The following is a 21407-nucleotide window of genomic DNA, read 5'->3' as shown; positions in this document are numbered from 1 at the left end:
AAGACATATCAAAACAGTATATACAGTATAATGTGTTTTTTTCTAATATATATTTAGAATTGCATATGTTCCTGTGCCTGGAAAGCAAAGCATGAAGACGAGTCTCGGGTGCAGTTGGTCAATGGGGCGATCAAGTATTTCCAACAGCCTCTCAAAATATCATTATCAGCCATTTTCTCTCTGTGGCAATCCACTTCTTCCCTGACAATCATGCCATGTATTTGTGGTTCATTAAAAAAATAGTACAAACCGCAAACCCTGAAAACAGGTCGCAGGTTGCAGCGCACTGGAAGATTGACAGCGTTCAATCGCTTGGTGTGCGGCGGAGAGCAACTCTTCATGTTTTCGCGACGCTGTACTACAGACACGTTCAAATGCGTCGCTCAGGACAGGAATACACGCCGACTTGTGTGTCAGTATTGCTCACCTGTGCAGCCTGTGGTTCCTTTGCGTACAGAGTATCCCAGATCACAGTGACAGATGAAGGATCCCTTGGTGTTCTCACAGTTCCCACTCAGGCAGATGTTGGGGTTTAGCTCACACTCATCCACATCTTAAGAGGAAACAAAGACAAACAGTGAAATTAACAAAAAGCATGTGTTTTATTTGAATAAGCGGCAACAATGGGTGCTTGTGCCGACCCATTCATAAGCGCTCAAGTCATTGTTTTGGGCTTTTTGTTTTCTTTCTCAGGAAACAGGCATCTAAATGTCACACATTCTTCTCTACCACAATGTTCACTTTAATATCATCAACGAGAATATTACTCACTGCTTGCTCACCCACTCTGAGTCATAAAATCCTATTCTCATGACACATCTTTTGGATAACCTTTAAAAAAGATCACAAGTTTCCCCCTCTAAAATAATTAAGTGTTAAGCTGCTTTGTTTTGTTTTGGGAATAAAATGATATCCGGTACCCAGGCAGGTCTTCATGTCCTCGGATGACATGAAGCCATCGAAGCAGAGACACTGGTAAGTTCCTGGCGTGTTGGTACACTGGCCTCCGTCACAAATGTCTGCGCTCTCCTCACACTCATCGATATCTGAAAAGAAAAATGTCAATCACGCGGCATTCGTCAATATTTACACAAACAGCGCCGTTGTGAAAAACGTCTTGGGATTTTCAGGAGTGTACAATTGAATAATCACACACAATCAGTTGCGAATCAGTAAGCCTACTTCAACGGGGGGGGGGGGGGGGGGGGCGATGTGCTACTATATGTAGCGAATTGAATTAAATATCATGCTGACAAAAGGATAGAGCATTTATCAGCTCTTTTAGACAAATGTCTCTTCAATTACGAATGTGCTGGGCTCTGTCTCCGTCAACACACACAAAATTCGGCACTCGAGCAAAAACATTAGTTTCATCCATAAACTGCTGGTGACAGGTGATTTCATATATACCTGTATTATTCATGAAGAGGGAAGTATGACAAAGTGACAACGAATTACCTGTGCAGCTTCTCAGATCAGGCATCAGCGCGTATCCACTATGGCAGCTGCACTCATAACTGCCTTCCGAATTGGTGCAAAAGGTTTCACAGCCTCCATTCTCAATGGTGCATTCGTCGATGTCTGAGTGGACCAAAGATGAGACAAAAAAGAAATCAATTTAAAAAAAAAAAACCACATACCGCTAGCGTGTATTATCAATATACGTGGCTGTAAGTCATATAATCGAGCACGCACCCACACAGTCCAGCCTGCTCGCAGTAGATTTGTAGCCTGTGTCGCAGACACACTGGTAGCGTCCAATCATATTGACACATTGGCCGTGCCTGCACAGTTTGTCGCTCAACTCGCATTCATTGATGTCTGTGGGAAAAACAAATAACATTTTACGAACTCAACAAGGGCAAGGAAAAGACGTGGATTTCATCCAGTGATCAACACGCACCATATTGAAACATAGTTAAAAGACATCTTGTCCATCTTTAGTTTTTTTGTTCTTTTTGTCATTGTGAAATCAATGGTTCCCATGCATATTCTAACATCTAAAGACGTGACTCAGAAACTTGGACCATGAACCGAGCCCCAGAGAGCTCACAAAACCTCGAGGCAGAAGAATGGAAAGGAGCCAACACTTGTCAGTCCAACTGTCCAATTAATGACGAGCTTTCACCACTCATCATCTATCCACACCTTTTCTATCGCCAGAGAGCCAAAATGGGAATTGCCGTTGCCAAAGGAATGGCTAAAAGCTCAAATGAAAAGGTTTTGAGTGGTCCACCCAACTCTTCATTCTGACAACCTCATCACTCACCGAGACAGGCCGAGCCATCGGGAGCAACTTCATGTCCCACGGGGCACACGCACTGGAAGCTGCCTTCGTTGTTGACGCAGTCGCCTCCCCGGCACAGCAGAGGATTGCGTTCGCACTCATCGATGTCTGATGGGGAAGAAGAAACACTTGGCAATGCTGTACATGTGAAAAAACCTGTCTGACTTGATGTGACCTTAGTGACTAGGAATGACTTATTCAAATAAAGTCATTCATTAAAGGAGGCATAAATCATGATCTGGCTTCCTTTGTGAACTCAACCTTTTTTTTTTTCCTACTGTGTTGCCAATCGTGGGCTTACATCCTAAGCCAACAAAAGCACTAACGCTCACCATTTTGTGAGCACTCAAGAATTTTAATCAGGTTGGCCAAATGTAATTCAGAACAGAAATAGAGCAATAAGTATTTTCTCAGATGCTAAGACTGGAAGCTGTACGTTAATTCATTTTTATGGCAGGGTCCGTGTGCATTATTATGCATTGAGTTCAAGTATGTAATAAAGGGCAATTATCTTTATGGTGCCATGAAAAAAACGATTGACTGATGGGCTGCGCAGGCTGTGTGCCGCACGGAGGTTTACATTAAGATTACATCAGCCAAAAAAAAAAAAAAAAAAAAAAGATTACATCAGCTATATAAACAGTAAGTTCCAGGTCTGACATGTTAGTAGAGCATGAACATACCACGAGGCAAACACGGGCAAAAAGATTTCCAGGTGCCCCAAACGTCTCATTAAAAGCTGATGAATAAAGTTTTCTTCAATTGAAAGCATTTCAAGCAAAGTCGCACGCCTTAAAACACAAAATTCTAAATCTATCATGATCGTTTCGAGGAGTCTCCTCTGACTTCTCATGCAATGGACTATTCCATCTTTTTGCTGCACATGAGCGGAGTTATCCCAGTGGCGCGGCGGTGAAGAGGAGCATGCGAGATGACCACAAACAGTCCTTATCAAAACCACCAAAGGCTTCAACTTTTTCATGCTGACACCAAACGTGCATAACCGACAACAGCAAGCGCCAGACGCTCTTTCCGGTTCCAGCAGCACAGCATTCAGCAGAGATGTAGAAGAGAGTGACACGAAGATGTGAGTATTAAAGCATGTTAACTATGAAATGTTAAATGACATTCTTATCAATTAGAGTAAAAGCATTGAGATGATTCAGTTGTTAGACAACAATCCTCATGAAAGACTTGAAAAAAGAGCATTTTCTCCAATTCACACTTTTAGTTGTCGAGAAAGTCCAAATTTCACAGGTTTGCCTTGGGCCCCCAAATGACTGAATATTCCCCTGCACTCAACGCACGGAAGCTTGAATCCCAGGCTTTCAGATCAAGTTTCTCTCTAATACCCAAATTGTTACAGGGGAAAAAAGTAAAAATCCTCCAAAAAGGTAATGCGACGTGCATCATCATTTGTCTCTCACCCATGCAGTTTTTCATCATCATGAAGCCGCTCTCATATCCTTCGAAACACTCGCATTCAAAGTCTCCTGGAGTGTTGACACAGAAGCCCTGTCCACACAAGTCGGGGGAGATGCGGCACTCGTCGATGTCTAAGGGAAAGGACACAAGGCCGAACAAACAGCAACCACAAACAGTGACTGATTTGCCAGAATTCATCAGAAATACACACATCAGATTTCTAAAATGCAATTTTTCTGCGTATAATGAAATGACAACACTACACACGTCAATCAACACAGCATGAGACTGTGGATTCAATGTTGTATTGTTGTGTTGCTTTTAATTGTTTTATGTTGACTTTTAATCATGTGCAGCAGTTTTTTTTTTTTTTTTTAGCTCTCCATGAATAAAGTTGTGTTGAATTGAGACAAGCATATACAAGAAGTCTGGATATTAACCCAAAAAAAAAAAAAAAAAAAAAAGCAAATGTCAGAAAAGATCCTCAACACATTGATTATAAGTGAAAATGACTTTATTTATATTTTTGTATGCTCATAATCCCTCAAGGAGAACTTGTAACTCCAAATGATGTTTTCACATTTCAGGGCAATAATGCCGCTAACCAGAAGGCCTGGTCCAACAGCAACAAAACTATACCAGCCAGACTCCTTTAAATCCAAGGAGCTCTAAGGCTTTCAAATGATTTTCCTCTGATTATTGTTGGCACACTTACATTTAACGTGCGTCTGTCTGCGTAATATCATATTGACCGTACTTGTTAGTCCAGAAACGGATTCCCCTGGTATTGTAATGTAACACAGCACCAAAAAAATATCCGGCTAAATTAAGGTAAGTTGAAGGGTCGGGTAAGGTACGGAATAAGTTGAAGTGAGCCTGGTTACTGCATGTTTTCTTGAACCAAATGCTCGCTATGTCTCGTTCATTGATGATGTTGATTGTAGTTGTTCGGGTTTGACAATGAAGTAATTAGATCGTCATTACTCACCTGTGCAGTTTCTCTCATCTGAATCCAACGCGTAGCCATTATCACAACGACAGCGGAAGCTTCCGATGGTGTTTCTGCACTTCCCGTTTGAGCAAAGTGTGTTTATCATCCTGCATTCGTTTATATCTGAGAAGGGTCGAGGGACAGAGAGACGGACGGGTAAGAGACAGGCCTGCAGTGTGGCTCATTTCATTAGCTTGATAGCATAATTGTCTCCGTTATTTTTTTTTAACATTTAACTGAGAATCTACACAGACATTAAGAAAAAAAGAAGGATAATCTGACAGTAATGGAACAGTAACAATATCTCAGTTTGTACTGTTGCGAAAAGCATTACCTTTGAGGAAGGGTCTTCCGTTGAGGAAGTCCCCACGGTGGGAGAAGCCCGGACCACGAGGACAGAGCTGAGTATATTCCGGAGTGGCTTTCTCCGGACATTCGTCGCACTCCGGGCCCCAGGCCACTCCCACTGAGCAACAACAAGCATCCACGCGATGTTTCCCTGAGATAGGAGCTCCGCAGCGTTCATCCTCATGTGTTAGGTAGCACTGCTCTGTGCGCAAGTCTGGAATTAACAGGAAATGTGCAGCCATTTTATGACTCAACATGTATGGTTTCAAAGAAACTTCAGGTATGGAAATGTGATACCTACCGATGCATGTTCTACCGCTGATATCAACAGTCATTCCGGGAGGGCACTGACAGAAAAAGGAGCCATGCGTGTTGACACACTTGCCGTTGATACACACTCCAGGAAAAACTTGACACTCGTCCACGTCTGAGGGAAACAACAGCTACATGAGGTCTAATTCTTGGTGGAATTATATTCAGATCTGGACCCAGCGTCAGTTACCTTCACACACATTTCCTCGGACTCTAGCGAGACCCTTACTGCAGATAGGATCTGAGAATGACACAAGGCAATTTGAGATGTTTTACTGAGCTGAGCAAACTTTTAGTAGCGGGCTTACCTTTTTCGCACTTGGCACAAGGGCTGTTCCAGGCCTCTCCGAGTGTGGCACAGCAGTGAGACTTGAGCGTAGCCCCGTTGATGTTGACTTCACAGCGGTCATTAATCATTTTCAGCCAGCAAGTGCTCTTAGTTGTCTCTAATTCAGCCGACAAATAAATATAAAATATCAATTTATATATGTAACAATGTAGAAAAAAAAAAAGGGCATGTAAGTGATTTGAGTTCTGTAACTGCAACTCACTTACTTAAATGACATCTTAAATTATATGCAGTCTAAGTAAGCACCCCTGTTTTCCATTTATTTGTGATAAGACCTAGATAAATCCTTTCAAAACCTTTTCCCACCATTAATATAACCAACAACCTGAACAAGTCAATTGACCAATCATATTCAAACTCATGCTAAATGGGAGTCAGCACACAGCTGCCACCTGTTAAAGTGCCTCTGATTAACCCGAAATACATTTCAAAAGTTCTGGTAGGCTTTTCCTGACTTTTTTTTTTTTTTTTTGCTTCCTAGCAGGAGGCTGAAGACTTTGTGCTAACGCTGAAAAGGTATACTTACCAATGCACTCAAGCCCAGAGCTGTCCAGCGAACTGCCCGTTGAACACAAGCAGACAAATGAGCCCTTGCTGTTCAGGCAGTCTGCGTTCACACAGGGACTGGACACGCATTCATTCACATCTGCAAGGAACAACATGACCAGAATGATCGATCCCGTATTTGGCCATGCTAGGAAACATGCTGGTATTGTTCAAACAGAATGCATCTCAGACCTTCGCAGATGTCTTTTTCTGGATTTAACGTGAATCCTTTAGGACACTGACAAGTGAAACTTCCAGGGGTGTTCCTGCATAGGCCGTTATCGCACAACTGACTGTTTATCATACATTCGTCAATATCTGAGGAAAAACACACAAATGAGGATATTGCTCATGGGGGGGGGGGTTTGATAGCCATCGTCTTCCTAGTGAAAAGCCAATGCACCTACCAATACAGTTTTTGCCAGTCAGGTCTACCTCAAAGCCTTCATTGCAGGTGCATTTGTAAGTTCTCAGCATGTTCTCACAAACGCCATTCTGGCATAAATCCGGGTCAAGGGCGCACTCGTTAATATCTGAGAGGACAAAAAACAGCCACGAGTCGGTGTTGATTGATAGTAATCGGAAACATTATGGACCAACAATTATGAAACAACATTTTAGTTATCAAGACCAGCATACATATTCTTGATTCATGGGTAAAAATGTATCTAACTGTAGTCTTTTGTTATATTTTTCACTGTCACCGTTAAGAGAACTTGAAAGATAGGAAAAACTTTTCACAATTTTCTTGGCCAAGACTATCCCCATCGAAAAAAAACAAAAAAAATAAATAATAATAATACTATAATAACGGATTTATACAGCTGTGCCACAATAATAAAGAATAAACACAGTATTGCATACATACCTCTTCCATCTCCAGTTGTGCCGATGCCATTTGGACACAAAGCCAAGAACTCAGCTGCAACATAGCACACAGTTTTGGTAAGTAAAACCACTTTCTCAAATTCAAGACATTTAATACCATCTTATCCTCCATTTATAAGCTTTGTCATTGAGCCTGGATGGTGTATTAAGATGTCTCCTTAATGTGGTGCAGTGCTGGCTTCTGTACAGAGATTGGAATTGGTGAGACCAATTGAACGGAGAATTGATGAGAATTAGATGTGTGTGCATGTGTCATTTGTGAAACCAGTGTGTCCAAGCACGCCAAGTGTTTGAGCCACTGAGAGTCGAATAATTGTGTTTTGAATTAAGAGGGTGGGAGGTGACTCCATATGTGACTTACCAGAGTTTTGCGGTGGACAGGGTTGGCACGGTTCCCCGTAGGCGTACTCGATGCTGGCACAGCAGCACTCGGATTTGGTCACAGCTCCAAATAAAGGCCGAACACATTGGCCACGCTTGTAACCGCCATAGCAAGAGCTGCGCATGTGTGTGTCTGTGTCGTATGGACATACCAAAAAGAATTAGTGTGCGAGGCAGAGGAATGGAAGAGAAGGCTCACAGCAGAGCTGAGGAGGCAAGAGGGAGTAAACAACAACAGCGGCAAAACATGCGCTTGTTCCCTCGCAATAATGTCCAGGGGTTTGAGGCATTCTCCTGCGCTGAAATCATCCTGGTGAGAGCTCACCCTGACCAAACAACAACACTTTACTTCCAAGACAACACAAGAGATGTCATTTGCGAGACGGCTGTAATTTAGGCCTGCAAAGCTATTAATCATATTCACGCCATAATTGTGATTAACCGTGACATATTTCACTTTGCTTCTTCATGGTAAATTAGGTTATTGCTGAATCGATCAATAGCTATCGACACTGAAGATGTTTTTTATAACGCTCCCGATGTCGGGCGTTTTTTTTTTTGTTTTTTTTCTCCGCCTGCTACAATGGTTAATATCACTCTAAAGTGACTTTGGTGTCCTTACTAGAATTAAAATGTAGCACAGAAATGAAACTCTGTGGTCTTCTAATAAGTGGCCAAACATTTTCACACATACAGTAGCAGTAAAATGATAAGTCTCTTACAATGTGTTTCTTCGTTTGATACCATTTTTGTTTCCATTGGATGCACGCTACGGGATTTTGGCATGTCACACGTGCTGCTCTGCTCATTAGCGTGCAGTCTGTGTAATAAGTGGCTAAATGATACGAAATCCTTTTTGTGCATGGTTTTACTGTCCTCAAGTCATTTAGATCGTGCATTTTCTATTTTCATTTTCCTGCTCGAATGAACATGTCTGCTTTCAGTTAATTTGTGAGAAGGTCTTGGAGCTCGACCAATATGCATTTCTAACAGCACAACATCCACTGAATACCATTGAAGTATAAAGTGTCAGGCACTGCATGATGACACTCACTCACATGCAAGAACAAAAACATTCAGATTGAAAATTGAAAATACAGGTGATAAATCATCTCTGCGAGTTGAAAGTCAAGAAGCACATTGTGCTAAAACTGAAAGAGACACAGGGATTCTATGGGGGATTTTCATTGGATTAACACCAAAGAGCCTAATCAGACTTGACCCGATGAATTAATTATACATTTGATTGATATCTTGTTCTCAATTAGAAGGAAGTGCTACCATTATAAAACATGACTGTTGTTTGGCTCATGACTGTTCTTGACGAGGATGTTAAAAGATTAGCATGGCATTCTGTCCACGAGAAGCACAAGTACGATCCTTTAGCAAAGTTCCTTACCGACACAGACCCGTCCATCCAGGCCAACTGCCATCCCTGACATGCATTCACAGCGGAAAGATCCCTCCGTGTTGACGCAGTGGCCGTTCATACACATACCTGGAGTCTCACACTCGTCAATGTCTGGAAGCACATAAACGCAAGTGGTTGGCCTTTGTTTCTGTTTTCCATTGGAGCGACTTGAAAATAATTGTGTTAATCAACTTTCTGTCAACACATGCAATTCTTTTTGGCAAATGAACACATTTGTGATTCTCAGCAAGTTAAAAAACAAAAACAAAACAAAAAACTCACTTCAATCCATATCCAGCTGCTGCCTAATGTATTGACTGATTGAAAAAGTTGTAGTGAAAGCTGCGGCCCTGATTCATTTCCAGAAAGTCCCATCATGGTCTTGAGCATATCACATTGATGATCGTGATAAATGATAATGCTGCAAGCGTGCAGATGGTTTTCGCTTTTCTGAGGGAGACAGTGACTCCAGGGACCCTTCTGACTCACGTTTCGTTAATGATCGCGTACGTCAGCACACTTCACACACACCCAATGACTTAACTAGGTCAGCATCTCCCTACAAAAGGCCAAGGGAACAACATCACTTCAACTTATCGTTAAGGCTATTTGTTAACAATTCGAATCCTTGTGTTTGCTTTCTGTTTTGTAGTTAAGTGGGCACTGGGTGCAACATTTGATGAGAGCGAGCCCATTAAATAGATATTCCTCTCGAGCATAACTATTCGGTTTGGTTCAGTATGGTACCCAATGTATGTTTACGCAAAGTAGCTGCTACATCCATTGGTAATTTCCTGTAAAATGGCAAAAAAAAAAGTCTGTTTCGATGGCAAACTACATACTGTGTATGATATTTTGCATTTTAATTGAGACAACCACGCCAAAACACATCAAACTACTGGTCTGCTCAACCACACTTCCGTGGCGGTTGTTCTGAGCTCATACGATCACAAATCTAACAGCAGCCATGCTAGAATTGTGACTGACACTCAGTGGGATAGGTTAGAAGCTGGTTTGTGATATTTTTGGTTGATATTTTGTCTAATAGAATCCAATCGACATTCATGGATTCATATTTCACTCATGAGGCTAACAGCAGACTCACAAAAGTGGATGTCTGCATGTCTGTCTATTATCCTGTGATTAGAAAAGCTGCTTCGCTTCCATTTTATGTACATTTTACAACAAGTTCCTTTCCATGTACAAGTAGATGAGCATGTCTATGAAGGGCTGGCTGCGAGGGAACGTGAGAGCAGGCAGGCCCCAATGATCCACATGTCCAGCTGGGATGCTGCCAGGATGCTTAGGGATTTTTTTTGGTTGCCCTTAGGACACCCATAACAGAAATTCTAACATAGCAGGCATGGGGCCAAGTACTCCAAATGACATACGGGCCAAAGTGAGGAAAGGATTAGTATGTATCGGCGAGCATAGAAGAATGGGACAAACTCACCTACACACATGCGCCCACTGGTATCGAGTAGGTAGCCGGGTTTACAGATGCATTTGAAGCTGCCATCCTCATTGATGCACAGTCCGTTGAGACACATGTTTCGGATGAGACACTCGTCTTGGTCTGAGGACGGTCACAAACAAGTTGCAGTGGCTCACCAAGTCATAAAACCCAGCATGATAAAGGAAGATATGACAAACACAAAAACGCTTAATTTGGATTCAGATGGACAGTCATTAATTCGACGATATATCATTTTTAATGGTTGCAACTTTTCAGTGGTGTAGAACTGACATGTTCGAATGCAAAAGCCGACAAGCGCCATTTGGACTAAAACAGAGCCACCTAGCCAACTAGCAGACTGCCTATCACAGTATCGTTCGATTTTGCATTTCTTAATCCTGCAAAACCAAACAACTCGTATGGAAAACTCTTTGAAAAGAAAGGTTTTTTTTTCCCAAACCTTTTTTTTTTTTTTTTAGCTTTAACCTAGAAACCAGAAATAAGCTAATTTTACTAAATTCACAAAAAATGGAGAGGTCTGCTTTTGCGTTTGAACTCTTCAACTGCAATAAAATCATTTATCATTATCATTGTCAATCATAAAAACATTGAAAACAGAGAAACAAAGACAAAATACAACTAAAACAGCATACAGTGCAAGAAATATCATTTCAAAGTCTAAAAACAAGAGTTTTTAACCTGGACATTCACACTTGGGGCTGACGTTACTTCGGTTGGCAACTTATTCCATTTGTGTGCCGTATAAGAGCTAAATGCTGCTTCACCACGTTTGCTTTGGACTTTGACCTGAGTCTGTCGATCTCAGAGCCCTACTGGGTTTATATTCCATAAGCATTTCTTTCATGTATTCAGGACCTAAGCCGTTTAGTGATTTATAGACCAGTAGCAGAACTTTAAAATATATTCTAAATCTGACTGGAAGCCACTGTAAAGACTTTGGAATTGGAGTAATATGATCTGATCTCTTTCTTCTGGTCAGAACCCGAGTTGCAGCATTCTGAATGAGCTGGAGCTGTTTTTTTGTGCTCTTTTTGGAGAGTGCAGTCAGAAGACCATTACAATAGTCAAGTCTACTGGAGATAAAAGCACGGATGAGCTTCTCCTGGTCTGCTTGACACATGCAAGGCCTTCGCTCTGGATATGTTCTTCAGATGGTAGAAGGCAGTTTTAGTAATTGATTTGATATGACTGTTGAAAGTCAGGTCTATCAGAACACGTAGGTTTCGGACTTGGTCTTTGGTTTTTAAAGAGAGTGACTCCAGGTATTTATTAACAGCAATCCTCTTTGCTTTATTGCCAAAAACAATTTAATCGTGTACTTAAAATCAATGGAAACAAATAGGTGACTGCAACTTAGGAAATATTGTAACATTAGTTCTTTGGAAAAAAGGTTGGACATGACATTAAATATAATATTTAGTAGTTAATAAGCCAAAACACACAACACCCTGGCATGAACAGTTGCTCATTATATTACTAAGTGGTCTTTAAATACCCTGTCTCTAAAAGTCAATGTGTCCTTTGGCATTGACTGAAAGAGAAGCACGGTCCATTAGAGAGGAGTTTCATGCAAAAAAAAAAAAATGTTTTTTAAATTAAAAAAAAAAAAAAAGTCAAAACATTTGTATTCCCTAAATGCAGATGTGTTGACTGACCTTGACAGTTTTTGCCATCGGTGGAGATCTCAAAGCCGGCATTGCAGACACAGTGGAAGCTGCCCTCTGTGTTCACACAGCGACCGTTGTTGCAGATACGACCATTGGCGACACACTCATCCAGGTCTGAAAAACAAGGCTGTCATCAAATACAGTAAGTACATTCTAAGGTGATTTTGTGTGTGTGCGTGCAAGCGTATGTGTGTGTGTGTGTGTGTGTGTGTGTGTAAGGGGCAGCCTGGGACATAATTCAGGTTTTACTCTCACACATAACTGAAATCCTCTTTTAGACACCAACTCCTTTCACACGTCATATTAGAATACACTCATACTATTCTGAATTACACATTTAAGGAGTGTGAGAGCGTTTCTGTAGTGTGTATGAATAAGTAATGTGTGTGTGTGTGTGTGAAAAAAAAATCTATAGTGCGTACGAGTGTGATTCAGTAGTGACAAGTGAATGTGAGATGTTTCATTAGTGTGTGCTCAAGTGTTCAGTAGTGTGTGTTTGACTGAAAAAAAAGTAGTACGTGTGAGAGCGTTACGTAAAGTGCGTGTCAGCATTTAAGTAGTGTATGTGAGCGAACAACATTTCAGTAGTGCATGTGAGACCATTGCAGCAGTGTGAATGTGAGAATTTCAGTTACGTGTGAGAAAAAAAATCAGTAGTGTGTGTGAGATCACTTGAGTAGCCTGTGAGAGCATTTCAGTTTTGTGTGTGTGAGAGCATTTCAGTAGTGAATGTGAGTGAAACAAACTCAGTGCTGAGTGTGAGAACATTTCAGTAGTGGGTGTGAAAGTGTTTCAGTAGTGTGTGCGAGCGTTTCAGTAGTGTATGTGAGTGAAAGGAAACTGTCAGTAGTGTGTGTGAGAGCATTTCAATAGTGGGTGTGACAGCGTTTCAATTGTGTGTGCAATAGGAAAAAAACTTTGTAGTGCATATGAGAGCGTTTCAGAAGAGTATGAGAGTGAAAGGAAAATTTCAGTAGTGTGTGTGAGAACATTTCAGTAGTGGCTGTGAAAGCGTTTCAATTGTGTGTGGGATAGAAAAAAAAACTCGGTCGTGCATATGAGAGCGTTTCAGAAGTGTATGTGAGTGAAAGGAAAATGTCAGTAGTGTGTGTGAGAGCATTTCAGTAGTGGCTGTGAAAGCGTTTCAATTGTGTGCGCGATCGAAAAAAAACTCGGTCGTGTATATGAGAGCGTTTCAGTGGTGTGAGTGAGAAAGCTTATCCCGAATGAATGTCCACGTGTGAGTCAGTCACCTCGGCACTCAGTCTTGGTTGCAGTGGATTGGAATCCCACGGGACATCGACACATGTAGGACCCGGGAGTGTTCACACACTCTCCGTGCACACAAGGGCTTCTTTCACATTCATCCTCATCTGGAGCGTACACATCAATGTCATAAAACAATTTCACCATCGTCTCTCTTCTCTGCAACCTGCAGTGACTTACCGATGCACACATTTCTCCCATCCAATGTGAAGCCCATGTTGCACTCGCAGCGGTAATTAACGCCCGGCAAGGGGATACATCGGCCATTCGGGCAGAGGTTGCGATAGGCCTGGCAAATGTTGGTGATATTCTGGGTTTGGATGATGACTGGACCTGACAGAAATAGGCATGAATGTATCATATTGTTGTCAATTGCTTAATCCTTCATAATGTTCCTTTTGGTAGTGTACAGTTGATTATGAAGGTCAGAGTGTTCATTCAACTTTTTTTTTTTTTTTTTTTTTTTTTAAATCAGTGATAGCATCGCCCGCTATCACAGCAACATTGCATTTTTGTCAAGTTTTTGTAGTGTGATATGTTGTTTTTTTAAGTCAAAATTCACATGACTAATTTTCAATAAAGTCGCTGTAATGTGATGATAAAAAGAAAGGGCAAGTATATACAATGAGGCTTCAAAATTGTGAAAATCATGCTATTGTCTCCGCTTGCAAACATTGTGGTCCCCGTTGAAAAATGACTACTACTTTGTCTAGCGACTTTCTTATGCTTCCACATCCTTAAATGTTTGAGCCGCGATGATATATCTGCATTTTCGGGGAGGGGGACTGTGAATAGCTAGCAAGCTAACTGAACGCTGTAGTGGTAGAAACAGACTTAGTGATAATAAGTACTTAACTCGCAAATAAGAACAAAGGCACTGGTGTTCTTGCATAGAGTGGGACAGGGAACTCATGCTGGACAGCTTCTAATATTCTTTTTTTGTTTTATTTTAAATATAGGTAAAAATAGAGTGACACCATTCAATGAAAAAAATCATGTTTTCCAACACAATGTTTTTGAATGAATGTTTTGCAATTTTTTCAAATGTTATTTGAATGGGTAATTTCAATTGGCTTATTTCAAAGTGTAAACATGCAAAGGCGAAATTGGCAGTGTATACCTGGAGGAGGCTGTATCGGTAGTTGTCCTGGAAACTCGCCTTGGATTGGGCCTTGACCGGGGGTTCGACCCGGTGTTACAGGTGGGTATTGACCCGGCGTCCATTCTGGAATTGGTCCTGGGCCCCGGCCAGGAGTACGGCCTGGGACATATGTGTAGATGCTTGGAAACTCTGGGCCCCCTGGTCCACGTCCAGGTATGGGTCCCCCACCGATGGTATCGGTTAACTGGACGCACAGTTTCTGGTACTCTTCTAAAGTAAGATGTAAGTCAATGGCTTCGCTGAGCATCAAGACATGAGGACACATGAAAGCGAGACATTTTTGTGCTTAATCCTACCTGCTCCGCGAATGGGGCACATTTTGGGGGTGGAGCCATCGGACCAGCATCGCCCGCTATCACAGCAACATTGCATTTTTGTCAAGGGCTGTGAATTTTGGTTGGCACAGCGCCCGTTCAGCAGGCTGGCGAAACAGAAACCGCTACGAGCGTCTGTGGGAAACCACATGACACAAATTCAGTGGGAGCGATGGGACACGCCATTTGTCGTCAGCATGGTGAGGAAACAGGCAAAATCAAAAAATGTTTCACATTTTCCGTCCTTTGCGAGATGGAGTCCACTGTCAACAGTTCCTGGCGCTGGAGAGCCAAATGACTAACACTGAGGTTCTAGTTAGCATAAATATATCACTTTTTCTTTCACACCCAGACCCGACAGTCTTCATGTGGTGAGGTTTGACTCAGGAACATGTGGTTGATCCAAATGTAGGAATCAAACCAAAATGTGTGGCGTAACGAGAGAGAAAGCCTCAGACATTCCCTCCACAAAACATCCTCTCATGGGGGAGTAGCATGAATGTCTGTTTTCATACTATATATATGTGTGTGTATGTGTGTGCGTGTGTGCGTGCGCGTGTGTGTGTGCGTGTGTATGCATTTTGTATTTTTTGGACCACTCTAACCCAAATTCCTGAATGGTGTGTTTTGGGTCAAAGTGAGGTAAGCGTGACATCGTTAGTTTTCTCTTGTGATTATTGATTTTATATGTAAAATTTTGTGCAACCCTACGATGATTAAAAACAAAGGAAAACGCTTTCCCTTGCCCGGACGCGGGTCACCGAGGCCCCCCCTCTGGAGCCAGGCCTGGAGGTGGGGCTCGAAGGCGAGCACCTGGTGGCCGGGCCTGCACCCATGAGGTAACGTGGGTCCCCCTTCCCATGGGCCCACCACCTGTGGGAAGTGCCATAGGGCTCGGGTGCATTGTGAGCTGGGCGGTGGCCGAAGGCGGGGACCTTGGCGATCCGATCCCCGGCTACAGAAGCTGCCTCTAGGGACGTGGAACGTCACCTCTCTGGCTGGGAAGGAGCCCGAGCTGGTGTGTGAGGTCGAGAAGTTCTGACTAGATATAGTCGGACTCGCCTCCACACACGGCTCGGGCTCTGGTACCAGTCCTCTCGAGAGGGGTTGGACTCTCTTCCACTCTGGAGTTTCCCACGGTGAGAGGCGCCGAGCAGGTGTGGGTATACTTATTGCCCCCCGGCTCGGTGCCTGTACGTTGGGGTTCACCCCGGTGGATGAGAGAGTAGCCACCCTCCGCCTTTGGGTGGGGGGACGGGTCCTGACTGTTGTTTGTGCCTATGCACCAAACAGCAGTCCAGAGTACCTACCCTTTTTGGAGTTCTTGGAGGGGGTGCTGGAGAGCGCTCCCGCTGGGGACTCCATCGTTCTGCTGGGGGGACTTCAATGCTCACGTGGGCAATGACAGTGAGACCTGGAAGGGTGTGATTGGGAGGAACGGCCCCCCCGATCAGAACCCGAGCGGTGTTCTGTTATTGGACTTCTGTGCTCACCACGGATTGTCCATAACAAACACCATGTTCAAGCATGAGGGTGTCCACACGTGCACTTGGCACCAAGACACCCTAGGTCGCAGTTCGATGATCGATTTTGTGTTCGTGTCATCGGACTTGCGGCCGTATGTCTTGGACACTCGGGTGAAGAGAGGGGCGGCGCTGTCAACTGATTACCAAGAAAACCCAAGCAATCACAAGCAGAACACGCAAACTCCACACCACATCTGAACTGTGAGACAGATGAACTAACCACTGAATTAAACTACATTGTGTGGTATGCGCATACCTCTTTAAAGGATAATATATTTCCTGCTACCCTAATGTAAAAAATATAATATTTCCTCTTACCTCTAAGAAAATACTGTGTGCATTGTAGGCTATGGAGAAAAAAAAAAAAAAGTATCTGGATCACACAAGAATTTTAAGTCGGTCACCTCTTGCAGCTACAACATCAGTTACAAAAGGTTCCACTCATCTGGGAAAGCTTTCTACAAGATGGTGCACAGTCAAGCTGGAACAGTAAAAGGCATTTCCCCAAACCTTCCCAACAGAGTTAGAAGCACAGAATTGTGGGACTGTTTTGGTAAGATGAAAAATCAAGATTGATTTAATGTTGAATAATTAATTGATTAATGGGTGTGCCCCAATACTTACAAGGCAGCCCATTGTTGAGGAACTAGAAAAAAAATGTTGACCTAAATTCTACCAGCTGGAAGCTTGAACCAACATTCTTTCTCCAGCAAAAATAGACAACAAGAGAGATTTCGTGGAAACTAAATGATTCCCCTCAAGCTGTTTTTCTCATGTCATTTCTGGTTTAACCAAAAAAATACAACTGGACTATGACCACATGCTAGGTTAATGGCACCTAGGCCTGACAAATGGACTCACCTATACACCTGGAGCCATCCACCGAGACGTAGTATCCCTGAGGACACTTGCAGAAGTAGCTGCCTGCAGTGTTTGAGCATTCGCCAACGCCACAGATACCAGGAATGTTGGAACACTCATCAAGATCTAAGCAGAGAAAAGTGATTTTCCTTTCTTCAAAATCCTTTTCTGTTTGTTTGTTACAACTAAAAACTGGAATGTAATCATAACCATAGATGAAAGGGATTCAAATGGAAACTTGAATCTGTGGCAGAATGACCCCAGCATGTATTTGGCAAGAGGACATTGAATACTGGGGCCTGTGTTGCTGCTCCTCTTTTTGCACATTACTGGACACACTATATTGTAACACATTATTGTTTCACACATATATTACACCGTCCAGACGTTTATTTTCGGCCTTCAGATTGCCCATACGGTATTTTTCTGTATGAACGCCACAAACTGCTCGATGCGTTTGCCTAGATTCCAGGCTGGAGTTAAAGTTGCTCTGGAATTTGCCATATTTGTGTCTTAATGAGCCCCAATTCTTCACTGTCACACTACCGGTCTTAGTGGAGGAGCCATAGAGTTACGAAGAGTTTTGCTCTGGTGGTTATCCATTACAAAAACAATTTAGCATTCCCGCCATGAGTGAAGTTTCCTCCAAACTACATGTGGATGTAATATTCAGATGGTTCGGCTTCACTGATGGGAAACAAATCTTTCGAGCACATTCAGAGTTACAAAAACTAAGTTTGGATCAAAGAACTGCAAGAATGGATGCGTCTTTGGTTTAACTGAACATATTTTAAGGCTTGCATGAGACAAAAACTCAAATGTGTGGTCCTTTCTCACAAAGCAATCAGTTCACCACTCCAGGCATGAACTTAACCACAACTTCACAAATACCACACTTTCATGTTGTTAATTAAACTTGAAATTAAAGTCATTTTTGCTGTACCAAAGGTTGATTCTTACCTTCACATTTCTGTGAGATCTCATTGAATTTGTGCCCGGCAGGACATTTACATTCAAAGGATCCCACTGTGTTGATACAGTTTCCTCCCTGGCAGCTGCCAGGGATTGCCTGGCACTCATCCACATCTGTACAAACACAATATATTTATCATTAATGGTCACTCTCGCATATACTGTACACACACACTTCACACAATATAGGTACACAGATTCATTTCCAGTCTAAAAAAAAAAAAAGGAGAAAAAGACTAAAATGCGAAAGAAGGATTATTCAGTCTGGTTCAGACTCTTCAGGGTAACAAAGGAAATGAAGGAAAACTAGAGAGGAACGTTTCCCACTGGGAGAACATAGACTGAAGCCAAGTCAGTGGAGGAAGCGGTAGAAACAGAGACACTGGGCCTCTTCCAATTCTGTTTTTTGCCCATGAACTTTCCTTTCCTTTCCTATCCCAGCGAGATGACCCGGAAGTACTTGGAGGAAATGTTGCTTCGGAAAGGCGCCTTGATGCAACCTTTAACCCACCTTTAGCAAAGGTTACTCCTGACCAGCCTTTATGAAAGGAGATACAGAATGTGTTACCAACAATCGTTTATGGAAGCGATATCTAAAACCAGGCCAGTGAACAAGTTTACCGACTCTATGTGAAGATTGTCGAGAGTTTTACGGTTGAGGCTTTCGTCAGCAATACTTGCCGTCGCGTGATGACGCCGGCTAGGAAGAGTGGAGTCGAATGAATTTTACACGTCTTAAAAACATCTTCTCCCACGTTCAAAATGAAACTAACTTTGCACCTCACACCTTGACCCAGTGACGCTTTCCACAAAGGTTAAGGAAAGACGGTATCAAGGTTAAGAGATCGGACTTTCCAAAGACGCCCAATGCGTAATATCTAAACAACAGTTCAATTCTGTCTTGTGAATTTGGTTGGAGTTTCTACTGATGTACTTCATCATTCTAAGAGCTGTTTCTGATACTTTGGTGACCGTGTTCAGCTTTATGAGACGGCCAACCCAGTACAAACACTACAATTCTATACCACTACAAATTATGACCACAATATTTTATAAACTATACCGTTCAGGGTTAAGGACGTCGACCAGATGACTCACACCCTGAACAGCTCACCAATCACAAGGCAGACACATTGAGACAGACAAACGTTCGGACGATTTAGAGCCTTCAATTACCGTACTCTAAAATGCCCATTTTTGGACTGTAAAGACCAAGTACCCGGGAAGAACCCGCACGAGCACAGGTGGAAACATTAATTCTACAAAGAAAAGCCCGAGCCTGAATTCAAACTGGCAACAACAAAAAAACATCTTTGCAAAGGCACGGTGTGATCCAGCATTCATTTGATTGTGAAAGTGTTCGTTGATGGAATAGAATTGTATGAAACACAATGGGACCATGTGGGCTTCTGAGATACTTAGAAATAAAGGTTGATTGTTTCTTTTTGCACATTTTTTCATATTATTAATTTTTAGTGTGTAACTGTTCTGGTTTGGCAGACTTCATTGCAGGTTTGGGACCTGATGCTGTTTGAGCGCACTCCAAGTTGCCTTGGGTCCTGGCTCAGGCGCTCATCTCCTGCGGAGGTTGAGATGTTGTCGGGTCTGGAGAAGGCCGCCAGGCCAAGGGACGCCGTTCCAGAAATGATCTCTCCCACATAGCACCGCCATTGACCCGTGTTACTGACTCTGACAGTCCCAGCACAGCAGGGGACGGTGGGCATTCCATACACATGTGGGAGGCATTGCCACCCTCCCCAATTTAACCCAATTAGAACTAATCCTCTGAAGAGGGGAAGCGGGTAGAGACGAGGGGTGACAGACGGAGAGGATGAAGGCAGACGAGAAGGGTAATAAAATGCTGTAGAAGGGTCAGACAAGAGTGAAGTTGAACTATTCTTGCAAAGCCAAAACAAGACAGAAAAAGAGATTTAGGTACAGACTTTACCTTGGCATGCTCCTGTGCGGTGGTTTGGTATGAAGCCTCTCCGGCATGGGTGAGGCTGGGCGGGGCACATTTCACAAGGGTGACCCCATGCCCGTCCCACTGTGGCACAACACAGAGTCTTTGTGCACACAATACCAGTGAGCTGGCCTTGACACATCTGGTTGTTCACTGACGCAAAGCATGGACCCGTCCGATAGTCTGTGAAGGCAAAACAAGAGTGTAAATCGAGTACTATGATGGAAAATTGTGTACCAGAATGGCACCCAGTAAAGACCTCTGCCACATCTGAAGGTGGCATTACTGTAATGATCATTACAAAGTGGATATCATCTGCCATGTACAGTAAACCTCTTGCATTGGAGCACCGTTCAGTCACTGCCGCACTTGCATGCAATGCAAGAAGACCGTAACGGTGAAATCATTGAATTCCTTGCTCCGCTCCTTGGTCTGCTTCTGCGCTACGGTAGAAACGGGGTAGGACATTTCCAATCAAATGTTCAGAGTTTCGGGGGAATTTCAAATTGGAAACTTTCCATGGGAATTGTGGGAACTAGCTGGGAATTAAGGCAACTTAAGGTATCCTATTAAAGCAGTAATTTCTTTTGTCATAAGCAGGCAGCCATGCAAAAATCGATAACTCTTCTTGCTCCCATGCGAGGTGACAGTAACTTAATTGCTGCTTTTCTTTATTTTTTCACTGCACTCATGCGCTGGCGTATCTGAAGCTCGCTTGTAACTCAAAACAATATATCCACCAAACAACGGTTCGCAACTCGAAAAAGGTACCACTGTACTTACATGAAATCTAATTGTTTTTGTCAGGATTATGCTAAAATACAAACCACGTTTTAGTTCCCTATTAAGAGCCAACCTACAATTTTGTAACCTCCTGGGTTTTTTCCGCCTATTTATTCCCATAAATTCCCATCAATAATCATGGAAAGTTTGCGACTTTGAAAATTCTCGGAATTCTGCAATCTACTCTCCGCCAATATCTTCATCGGCCTATGTGCAAGGTTATGTACTTACCAACTAAAAACAAAATATAAAGCAGTTGTCCGATCCTTCCGTAAAATTATTAAAGAAGTGACAAATGTTTTAATGGAATCAAAGTTTACTTGAAGAAAAGTTTTATTATATGTGATGAAAGTGGTTCACTGCAGAGATAATCAAGTACGTGTAATGCGTTTAAAGCAGATATGAAGAGAGTCGGGAAACTGTTTTTAATAGTGGTGTGGTTGACTACAATTAGTAATACTAACACTCCCTCGGAAAA

The 21407-nt window shown here is 42.6% G+C and overlaps 1 protein-coding gene and 1 long non-coding RNA gene across 2 annotated transcripts in view; one reads left to right on the top strand and one right to left on the bottom strand.

Moving 5' to 3' along the window:
* Positions 1 to 3368, top strand: part of LOC133467133 (uncharacterized) — a 32244-nt gene extending 28876 nt beyond the window's left edge. The window contains exon 3 of the long non-coding RNA XR_009785148.1: positions 2164 to 3368. This is a non-coding gene — a long non-coding RNA (uncharacterized LOC133467133). The remainder of the gene's footprint in view (positions 1 to 2163) is intronic.
* Positions 1 to 21407, bottom strand: part of fbn1 (fibrillin 1) — a 66464-nt gene that overhangs the window by 30367 nt on the left and 14690 nt on the right. Inside the window, exons 7-32 of the mRNA XM_061751584.1 lie at positions 20132 to 20329; positions 18172 to 18297; positions 17212 to 17337; positions 14807 to 14959; positions 14469 to 14720; positions 13529 to 13681; positions 13336 to 13455; positions 12071 to 12196; positions 10392 to 10514; positions 8927 to 9049; positions 7508 to 7660; positions 7127 to 7180; positions 6666 to 6791; positions 6451 to 6576; positions 6239 to 6358; positions 5672 to 5809; positions 5554 to 5604; positions 5353 to 5478; positions 5038 to 5265; positions 4701 to 4826; positions 3715 to 3843; positions 2270 to 2395; positions 1696 to 1821; positions 1459 to 1581; positions 921 to 1046; positions 428 to 553 (exon numbers count right to left, since the gene is read on the bottom strand). Coding sequence (XP_061607568.1) covers positions 428 to 553; positions 921 to 1046; positions 1459 to 1581; positions 1696 to 1821; positions 2270 to 2395; positions 3715 to 3843; positions 4701 to 4826; positions 5038 to 5265; positions 5353 to 5478; positions 5554 to 5604; positions 5672 to 5809; positions 6239 to 6358; positions 6451 to 6576; positions 6666 to 6791; positions 7127 to 7180; positions 7508 to 7660; positions 8927 to 9049; positions 10392 to 10514; positions 12071 to 12196; positions 13336 to 13455; positions 13529 to 13681; positions 14469 to 14720; positions 14807 to 14959; positions 17212 to 17337; positions 18172 to 18297; positions 20132 to 20329 — 3504 coding nt within the window. The remainder of the gene's footprint in view (positions 1 to 427; positions 554 to 920; positions 1047 to 1458; positions 1582 to 1695; positions 1822 to 2269; positions 2396 to 3714; positions 3844 to 4700; positions 4827 to 5037; positions 5266 to 5352; positions 5479 to 5553; positions 5605 to 5671; positions 5810 to 6238; positions 6359 to 6450; positions 6577 to 6665; positions 6792 to 7126; positions 7181 to 7507; positions 7661 to 8926; positions 9050 to 10391; positions 10515 to 12070; positions 12197 to 13335; positions 13456 to 13528; positions 13682 to 14468; positions 14721 to 14806; positions 14960 to 17211; positions 17338 to 18171; positions 18298 to 20131; positions 20330 to 21407) is intronic.

The sequence above is a fragment of the Phyllopteryx taeniolatus genome, chromosome 2 (assembly GCF_024500385.1).
Source record: "Phyllopteryx taeniolatus isolate TA_2022b chromosome 2, UOR_Ptae_1.2, whole genome shotgun sequence".
In the NCBI taxonomy this organism is placed as follows: Eukaryota; Metazoa; Chordata; class Actinopteri; order Syngnathiformes; family Syngnathidae; genus Phyllopteryx; species Phyllopteryx taeniolatus.
The sequence above is the reverse complement of the archived record's forward strand: the minus strand, read 5'-3'. Positions and strand labels throughout refer to the sequence as shown.